The sequence below is a fragment of the Hoplias malabaricus genome, chromosome 1 (assembly GCF_029633855.1).
Source record: "Hoplias malabaricus isolate fHopMal1 chromosome 1, fHopMal1.hap1, whole genome shotgun sequence".
Classification (NCBI taxonomy): domain Eukaryota; kingdom Metazoa; phylum Chordata; class Actinopteri; order Characiformes; family Erythrinidae; genus Hoplias; species Hoplias malabaricus.
Window position 1 is genome coordinate 11577162 of NC_089800.1, and position 10567 is coordinate 11587728.

General features: G+C 38.3%; 1 protein-coding gene across 1 annotated transcript; it reads right to left on the reverse strand.

Annotated features, from left to right (window-relative positions):
• Positions 1–132: 132 nt before the first annotated feature.
• LOC136690797 (TNFAIP3-interacting protein 3-like) lies at positions 133–6662 on the reverse strand. Its single transcript, XM_066662847.1, has 11 exons — positions 6543–6662; positions 6034–6121; positions 5354–5432; positions 4432–4537; positions 4176–4241; positions 3817–3882; positions 3611–3715; positions 2824–2946; positions 896–967; positions 488–613; positions 133–380 (listed from the first exon to the last, which is right to left on the reverse strand). Exons 3-11 carry the CDS (start codon positions 5374–5376, stop codon positions 327–329), a joined length of 741 nt encoding a protein of 246 aa, XP_066518944.1. The 5' UTR covers positions 5377–5432; positions 6034–6121; positions 6543–6662; the 3' UTR covers positions 133–326.
• Between the last annotated feature and the right edge of the window lie 3905 nt (positions 6663–10567).

Below are 10567 nucleotides of genomic sequence, written 5' to 3' on the forward strand. Positions count from 1 at the left end.
TGTAACACTTTATATGTAGACTTTTAAATATTTAAATACACCAAGGGCTTTAAAAATTAAAGGTTTTTAAGAACTTCATGGAATCAGAGGCATAAATATATTTACAACATACATTTATTGAATTATCCCAGTTTATATACTTTATTCGTTTAGTTAAATAATAGTGCACATTATATACAAGAGCCAGAGACCAGAAAACCACGTGTCCATTTCTATGTGTATATAGAAATAAAGCAGCCACAGCTCAGGACCTGCTTTGAATAAAGTGGGCTTTGAGTTCTTTTTATGTTGTAGCTGGATGTGACTCGGCTGAAGGGGCACACGGGTCACCTTTGTGGTGAGGAGCCTGAAGTAGGGGCACAGGATGGACCCCACTGTACCTAAAAAGATCAAGAATTATGATGATTGTGTTGCATATCATGATTTCATTCATATCCATCATAAAGCTAGTCTTCTGCAAAAAACTGAAACGGTCACAGGAGCTCACCTGCGCTTTGTAAAAGTGTAAATCTGCATGGGACTTCTTGAATCGTTCCTGCAGCTCTGCATACTTCTCCTTTAACTTGTCCCTGTCTCTCCTCTCCTTTAAGAAGTCCTCCTTGTACACCTGAGCCTGACACACACACAGCATCAGTCAAGATTAGCTTTAACACCTTGTAATTTTGGTTTCTCCTTTACATTATCAGGGGGATCCAACCCTTTCCTTTTAGGGAGACCACCCAGGTGTGTGTTCAGTGATTTGCTCTTGTATTCATTCTCTAAGTTGCCAACACAACACTTTTGTAATTTATTAAATGTAGTAAATGGAAAACGTGGCCAGTGTGTGATGGCATTTTAAAGGTGAATCATTGTACAGTGTATGGTAAATTAGAAAAGACTTGTTTGGATTTAGTACCTGATATTTCCAGATGATTTCTGTCTGTTTGCTCTCCTGCAATGCCAAGCTCTGTTGCGTCCTGTGCTGGACCTAAATGCAAACCAATATTTTAGAAAACAGCTATAATTAGCTGGATTTGCTGATCTTTTATCTTTCTAATGTGTCATTTGGTATTTATAAACTAAAATTTATTAGAGTGAAATTTAGTGATTTTCTGTATTTTTCATCACATAATAAACAGAGCTTTGCAACCAATGATTATGGCCAGACTTTAGGCACACTGCGACTATTTTGACACACTTTTTAAAAAAAATGTGTAGCATGATTTTAGAGTGAGGACAGAGGAATTGAAAGGACATTTAAAGCAGAAGAACACAATATTCATTTTTTTAAATATTATTATTATTATTTTTAATGTAAAGAGTGCAGAGAGGGTGCTTCAGTAAATTTTAGTCCTGGATAAGATAGGGGCAAGTTTCTCTGTAAAACAGCTGAATGTTTTTATTATATTTTTAAGCAGTTTATTATTCTGCAGTATGTATTCAAACTATTTGATGCTTCCAAATTCGTGGAAACAGTTTGGAGAAAGCCCCATTCTCTGACCTAACAAATGCTTGTCGATGAATGGGCAAAAAGTCAGACACACTCCAAAATCTTGTAGAAATCCTACCAAAAATTGCAGAAGCTCTCATAGGTGCAAAGAGTGAACCCACTCCATATTGATGTATATGAATTTAGAATGAGATCTCACAAAACAAATGTAGACAATGTGCTGGAACAGGTGGCACTGAGCATGCATTAACGGTGCCAGTGGGGCTAGGTACAGCCCTAGTCACCAGGGAGGCCAGTGTGGATTTATGGTTGTTGATGCTTAAGGGTAAGGGAAGGCTGTAAATCTGGCTTGGATGGGGGTGGGTCTGGGACGCCAGACTTCACTGTTGAGCCTTCTGGAGGTGTTGTGGGCTTAATTCAGCGAAACACTGATGATGGGAGGTGTCTGCCTGGTGACCCCTGTGAAGAGCTAGTGATGCAGTGGGTGGTTTGGGTACTCATGTGACGGGCTCTATGATTAAACGTAGATGTTAAGGGTAGCTGATTGCTGATTGGATCATAAACAGCCACAGCAACCATAGGGTGTAGGATTGGAACAATGGAAATTGTGTGGCTGCTGGTAGGAAGAGAGTGGGGTGGGCGCTATGTGAAGCTCTAATGGATTGGCACAGGATATTTTACATCTTATCTTGTGTATCTTTTTGTGGTATTGTTAGCATAGAGACTTTTCAGGTTTTTAAGGAATAATTTGGTAAAAAAAAGAAAGAAATAGCACAGTTTAACCCTTATCCCAAACAGAGTTCAACAGGTATCATTTTTGGTATCTTACATTCACTTCTTTACTTTGGCACTAGAGCTACAAAGCTAATAAAATGTAAATATATATTATATCAGAAGATTTACCAAAGCATAAACTTTGGAAAGTATATGCAAACTATTAAACCAGCATTAGGGCAAAGTGTTTTCAGTATTCAGTTCAGGGTCACAGTGGGTCCAGAGCCTACCTGGAATCATTGGGCGCAAGGGGGGAGTACTTCACAGGGCAACACAGACACACACACACCTACGGACACTTTTGAGTCATCAATCCACCTACCAACGTGTGTTTTTGGACTGTGGGAGGAAACCGGAGCACCTTGAGGAAACCCACGCAGACACGGGGAGAACACACCAACTCCTCACAGACAGTCACCCGGAGCAGGAATCGAACCCACAACCTCCAGGTCCCTGGAGCTGTGTGACTGCGACACTACCTGCTGCACCACCGTGCCACCCCTGTTTTCAGTACTCGATTTTAAGAATGATTTCATATCAAGTGTGATACATTTGAAGCTGATAAAGGAAATTTATTTTATTTTATTTTTGTTTAACCAAAGTTAGAATGATTTTTGTACCTTATTGAGTCTCCTGATTTCTTCTTCTAGCTGCTGCTCTCTGCCGGTCAGAGTATCACATCTCATCTTCAGTCTCTCTATCTCCCTATCTGCCTCCTGAAGGCGTGACATCAGCTCAAACTCCTGTCAAAACACAGTCAGTCAGAAACTCCTAATGAATTAAAAGAAGAAGAAAAAAAATACACCGGTCACAAAAGTTTTACTTTCCTCCTACTCTCTTCCAGTACATATATGACAGGGAGGTTTCTTTCTTTCTAATCTCTATTCTTTAATCTCTATCTCTTCTTTATATGGGACATTCTGGAGTCATGACACACTAAACAATTCTAAGACTAATGTAATCAAGAACTAATCACCTACTAATCATCCACTAATCACCTGCCCTCATAAATCATCATGTCTGTATGCCATCAAATTAAAACAAAAATGCCCCAAAAGCTAGTGTAAAACTGGTATTCGGTATGTATCTATTGGTACCCTTGCATTTAGAAGAAACATTTGGCCACATAGTGATGTGACCCCAATCTGATAATTGCATCACTCTTAACTGAAAATGAGTGCTGAGTCATATCCTATATAATGTAATCAGGGTTATTCCTGCAGATGCTACTTCATGGGTTAAAGTCACCCAGTTCTGTCCACAAAGAAGGTTTTGTTTCTAAGATTCGCACTAACTATAAACATACATTTATCCATAGGTTGCCCCCCCCCCCACACACACACAAAAAAGTGTTATGTAAAGAGCTTTATGAAATGTGTTAAACACACAGAAGAAAACTCAGTTTACCTGTGTGTACTCTGTAGAGTTAGTTGTGAGAAACATGAAGTCCTCAGTCTTCTCTTTCTCTTCTTTTCTTTGTTCATTGTGTTTTAACCTGTTCAGTTCTGTGATCTACAGAAATAGAAATAAGTCTCTTCAATTCACCATTCATAAAGGCACTCAAGGTGTGATTACGTTTTATAGCATGTTCTATCTCGGAGAAAAGGACTTACCTTTCTTTCACAACACTGACTCAGGAGACTGTACTGTTCAGCCCACTTCTTATTGATAAAGAGAAGCTGGTAGAAAAATACAGTGGTTGGTTACGGTGGTTACAATTAGGATTACATTTAAATTTAAACTTGAGAATGAATGATAACATGTCAAATCTGTGTTTAGCTGATTTAGCTCTACGGCAATAAATGTTTACTCTTGTTAGAATTAATCAATTCAGCTACTCTTAGGAACACTCATTGTGACCACAGTCACACAACTGTACATGGTTAGACTACAAACTAGGATAAATAAACCTCTTCCTCTTTGTGTGTGTGTGTGTTTGTGTGTGTGTGAGACCGGGACTGACGATACTAACTTCTTGATTTTTCCTCTTCATGTTTAGAAGCTTGATTTGTAAATTTAGCACATTAACTTCAGACATCTGCAACACAAAACGTCACACTTAAACATTAGTCAATTATGCACACCAGAACAGTCATATCAGTACCGCTGCAGTACCCCGAAGACGAAGGGATGCTGCTTTGAATTTCCAGTAATAGACATGAGAAAAAAATACCAGATTACACATACGTTCTCCCTCTCACACAAACACAGCTCAGTTTAGTACTCACCTGTGGTTCAGGAATGTGTGGTGTATCGTCATCTGATGAACTGTGAGTAGTACGGCACTTTTTAATGCGAAGCCTTAAAGTAGGGTCCAGCTCTTCACTATCGCACCTACGAAGAACATAAAAGTGAGTAACTCCTGTAACGATTACTCTATGGCCAAAAGTTTGCAGACACTGGATCATCCAGCATTTCTTCTAAAATAAAGACTAGTCTTCAGTTTTGCTGCAGTAACAGCCTGTAATCTTAAAGTCCTAACACACAATGTTAGCGTAGCCACGTAAACACGACTGAGGTCAGGGACTGAAGCTGAATCACAAATCATCCTGAATGTAGTAACTGGAGCTCACTACTCCCCACATATCCCAGTGCTGGGGGCTTTACACACCTCAAGCTTGTGGCTGACACTGAACACAGTGAGCCGAAGCTTATGAGAGCTCAGGGCAGCCCACAAATATTTTGTAATATAGTTTACATTTTTATACTCTTATAGGTGTCAGTTAGCATTCATTACTTTAAGGTAATTGATACATTTATTTTAAAAATACACCAAAGCCACTGTCTACATGTGATTTTCTTTAATTTAATATAATTTTTTTTATGTAGCACTGATTATAATAGAGCACCAGAAGATGTTTACTGCTGTTACACGATACACACAATGTACAGCAGTCTTTGTAGGTCATTATTTGAACATAAAATCAGCAAACTGAGAAATACATATTAAATGAGTGAATGCAGTAGATAAGCGATTGTATTAGTGCCTTACACACTATATATAAATAAAGTGCTAATTGTTTACACAGATTCTCAAAAGTAGTACATAAAGTATGAATCAGAATATTTATACTATGTACAGTATTCTCTATAGTGAAGAATACATAGCATCTGTTACAGTGTTTTGGATTTAAAAGATGTACAATCTACCTTTCTGAATGCAGTTCATCCATGCCTTAGCTCCTCTGTGCTCTCCCGTGGTAGACAACACAATTGAAAGCAACTGTTTCTGTGAAAGAGACCAGTTACAACCTTTTAAAAATTCATACACCCACAAACACACAACAGGCTGTTAAAAACTCCCTCATAATGCCCGATTTTGCATCATCATCATCATCTCTCTCTCGCTCTCACAGACACACATTCTCTCTTTCTGAATCATTGATCCCCTTAAAAATACCTGCTATTCTAACATTTGGCCTAAAACGTAGACTAGATGTTAGAACATCTCTGTGAGGATTTGATGGCTAAAAAGGTCAAGTTATGATTATTGCTGATTAGTTCTGGAACACAAAACATAACAACAACTAATCTGAAAAGTAATAGGTGGAGGTCTGTCATGCTACAGAACATCTCTGTAGCTTGGCAATCAGTGTTATATTTTCTCTGATGCTTCTTTAAGGAGACTGGATTATTTCATTTCTGTATTGTGTATATTAAAAAGTAAATAATTGTGTAAGGGTTGCATATACATAGGTCTCTTTAGTAGTTTAAGAGGTCCTATGCATCTTCCAGCAATATCTTGCTTAGGTATCTAAGCAGTATCTTGGGACATTGCTATAAAGTTAGAAATTATGAAACACAACTTTGAAGTTTGAATGGAAACTCACCGGTCTGAGGTCTGGGTGTGTAAAGCCTGTCTGGAGAGTTCTTGTGGTCTAGATCAGGAGCAGCTCTGCTTTAAATAGCGAGGGAATCCTGTGGGTAAATGTTAAGACATGTTACCGTACAGTGGACTTTCTGTCGCCCACGCCTAGACAAGGATTCCCCGATATACGGGCCACGAGCAGCTTTCCTATTACAGCGATTACTCTCAGGCGCTGTTTTTCTTCCCACCCGTATTCTGCTGGCTCCGCCCCCACGCTGCTATTGGCCAAGCAAACGAATTTGAGGATGTGACTTGCCAAACGTCACTAAACGACTTTTTTGGTGATCCCACAACTTTAATATGCGTTCTATATCTATACGATAGAATTCAATACAAAATAAATTAATTAAAATTAATTGCTGAATAAAAACTGATAAAATAAATTAATAAAATCGATGAAGAGTTTTGTAAAATAAAAAAACAAGCATATTCTAAAAAAAAAAACATAAATATGTCTTCTGCAGTACTTACTTAACCGCTACTATAAATTGGTATATAAAAATATATAAAATATAAAATGTACCAAATGTGTATATATATAACTTCTATGTACTCTATGCTATATGCATTCTATGTACTACTTTACTAATTCATTTCAGACAGTATTCCAGTCGTTTCAGATAGTCAAGATGAAAGAGACCGATTAGCCAATCACACCGCAGAGGGGCGGGGTCTGCCGGAAATCAGGTGTGACACAACCCACAAACAGCAAGTGCTGTACGTGGGCAGTGCAGAGAGAAAGGCAAGCGCGTTCCCGCGACGTCAGAACAAGCGTGGGCACGCAGCTAAAGGCCCCGCCGCATTTTCACGTTCCGCGTGCCGCGTGCCGGTAAATGACACAGACAACGACTACCCCTGAAGAACCTACACTGCTAATACACATAATACTGTGAACTGTGGAAATGAAAGGGCTGAGAAAGGGACTGCAGTCAACGCTGACTTTTAATGTTAAGATGGGGTGACCATATATTTAGGTTTTCAAACAGGGACACTCGGGGCAGGGTGTGGAATGGGTCATACGAAGTATTTGTGTTATAAACTATAACAAATAATAACAGATAAACTATAAAAAATATAGTTTGTCAGTTCCTTCCAGTTTATGAACATGGAAAGCCTTTCATTTTCTGTTCTGTTTCTGTGACTTATTTACAGCAGAATATTCATGATCATGACATGAAATGACAAGATTATATTTTAACAGTGACGTTTTTAACATTTCTAACAGCAGGCACATTTATTTTGTCAAACAGACGTAATATAGGCTTGATAAGAGTATACATTTCTATATAAAGGTCTGATTAATAAAATGGTACTCTATGTAATGGAGGTGTTTAAAATATTGAGAAAACCACTCACTCACTAATGTTCTGACTGAAAAATCCAGAACCTTTGCCCGTAGTGTTGTAATGTAAAGTTTAAACAGAGAGCTGTGCAGATGAACTCATCAATGTCCAGAGTGTTGGAGTGGGTGATATGGGCAGAGATGACTGTCAGTTTTATAAAATATAGAGTAGAAAATGAAAGACTCATGAGTCAGAGAAATGTCACCACACATAAATAATGACTATAATAAATCATCATAACAATTTTCAACACATTTTGGGCTGTAAGCTGTGGTGAATAGTATTTAAGCATTAGTGTTGTACACAGCTGAAGATGGAATGTGTCCCAATTCTGTTCTCAACTCTCTGCCACCTTGAACACATGAACTGCTGTGTTCCTTTTGCTCACCCTTCAAAAATATAATCAAAGGTCATAATCCAAGTGCACACTTCAAGGAAGGCCTTAAGGGAAAAAATTGGGACGAGGAAAGACCTCAGAGTGTAAAAGCCCAATTCTGGACGTTTTTGGTTATTTAGAAATCTGTATCCATTTTAGGCCCCAAAACGATCACATGTTCAAGGAAAAGAAGATGTATGGACACCCTAGTTTAAGACTAGGGAACGTATACAAAAATTGGGGAAACACTGTTCTCTAATTTGTTTACGTTCAGAGGCTCTGCATCTGTCAGAATGGTATGTTTGAGGGAAAAAAAAGCTTATGTTTGTATGTGGTTGAAGTTTAACTTGTCTGTAAATTTTCGTTCACTGTTTGAATCACCACAGAAACTCATTTGTAACCCGAGTTGTTTAGTTTCGTAGCACTTGGTCTGTGTTTACTTTCATGCAGCTAGCGTGAACTGAGTGAGTTCCATTTACAGCAAAAATAAGTCAAAATTACCAAGAGGTAAAATCTTTCATCTTTCAAGTTTCATGCTTTTCAATATTTGGAAGTCTGTTCATAGTCTAACAACCTCCAGATGTCATTTCTATGCTGTGAGCAGAGAGAGAGAGAGACCCTAGCATAATGGACTGAGACCCTTTGTTTTTTTTCGTACCCATTTACTGACACCGGGGCTTTTTAAACACGTTAGACCGGTTTCTAGCACACAGACAGAATCGAGAGCAACAAATAGTGACAAACATCCTCAGAATTTAATACATATTTCTTTCTTTGAATAAAACCTTGAGCGTCATTTCAGAATAAATATTGCATAAGCAGGGATTCATAAATGAGGATAATTTAGAACATGACACCGCAAGCTTTAAGAGACATGCCTTTAAAACACACACTGCATGTGTAATCGGTTATTGAGAAAGACCACATTAGAACACGGTGACTCACAGGTTCATCATAAAGAAGGAAAGCAAAATTACTTCTCCATTTACAGTATAACACAGGGGAATGTATGTGATTCAGCAATTTAGTTGAGAGAACAGTTTACCATAACATGTTCTATGATTAGAGCTAAGCAGTGACAGATTACATTTTTTGTTGCATTGATGAGCCAAAAGATTAAAACCACCTGGCTAAAATGCTGTTTAGTTTGGTGGCATGTATCAAACTGACTTCTAAAACAACATGAATGCCTGGAGCCAGGGTCTTTCAGCAGAACCTTGTACAGACAATCACTTTCCCTTCATTGTTCTGCCTACATCCATCTGCCCACATAATGTTAAATGAACCGTAGGTAAGACTTGTTTTTTTTTTTTTTTGCTTCTGGGACTCCCCCCTAGAGTAAATGAGCCAAGATCAATAATGATAGCGGCTCTGTTCTCCCTGTTACAGGTCTGTGAAACATCGCAATGTTTTTCAAGCTGTAAATTTAAGGTAAAAATATTATATAGTGTTCCTTTAAAGGAAATGAAGCTTACTGGACAAGGCCACCGTCTTTCATTGCTAAGAATAAAACTGATGACCAAATCACACAGTCCTACCAAGCTAGATGGGCGAAGGCATCCACCACAAACTGCTTCTAACTCATCAGTAGAGAGCTCAGTATGCTTTGGAGAATGCTTACTGGAAATCCTGCTATGCTTACTAAAAACGCTCATGTTGACCAGCATCGTGCTGAGTGATGTGGAGAGGAAAGGTCATCCTTTCCACTCAGAGAGAGCAAGGCTCATTATATCTCGTGAACTGGACTGATGCATCATTTGCAGTTTTCTTACAGCAAACATGACCGTTGCAATACTTGGGATCCCCCAGTATTTTCTGAAGATAGAAAGAAGTGGTGCAATAGTAAACCAGAATCCAGATCGTTTACACACTTCTGACTCACTTGAGCTTGACTTCTCAGAAAACATACAAACTGCATCCCCCCTCGGCAAACAGTAGTCAGACCCACTGAAAATTAGAGTAAGTTTTAGAATTAACAGTGATGCTGTGTCAAGGATTTCCCAACCTGGGCTTTCAACTTGAGCAAATATAAACAGGTGTTGGGACAAGTGCATTTCAACAGGGCAATTCAGCTTACACATCTTTTCATTGTTATTTTATTTCACCGTTTCATCAGATGCAGTTGTACCGTACAGTCATGCTTTCAAAGATAACACAGGCACAATTACTTTTTCTTAGGAAACAGTCCAATCCATATACAATTTCCCAGGAATAAATATTGATATTTACCGTTTATAATTCTTTAAATTAAAAGATATGTATAAAATAATTTGCTGTTATATTTTAATGTATAGCTGATGAGTTATTAACCCTGTGAAGGACTGGCACCCACATCCAGGGTGTATTCCCGCCTTGTGCCCAATGATTCCGGGTAGGCTCTGTACCCACCACAACCCTGAACTGGATAAGCATTTACAGTTAATGAATGAATAAATGATTAGTTATTAGACTGTGTTCAGTGTCAGGATTTGTGTGACCACAATACACATTTCTAGATTCTACTGAACACAGAGAAGCAGATGGTGCTCCTGGACAAATGTTACAGAAGGCTTCCTTTTGACATAGTAAAGTTCAGGCTGGTACTGGTTACATGGATGTGCCTGTGTATTATAGTTATTGACAAAGGTTTGCCAAAGTAAGCCCATTTGGTTATATAAATTATATGGAGGAAAGTTGTGGTAACACTTTTAAAATAACCCTACATTTATAAATGCTTATAAACATCTGTGTATTACATGTTTATTCATTGGGTTGTAAACATCTTAAAGGTCTTTAAT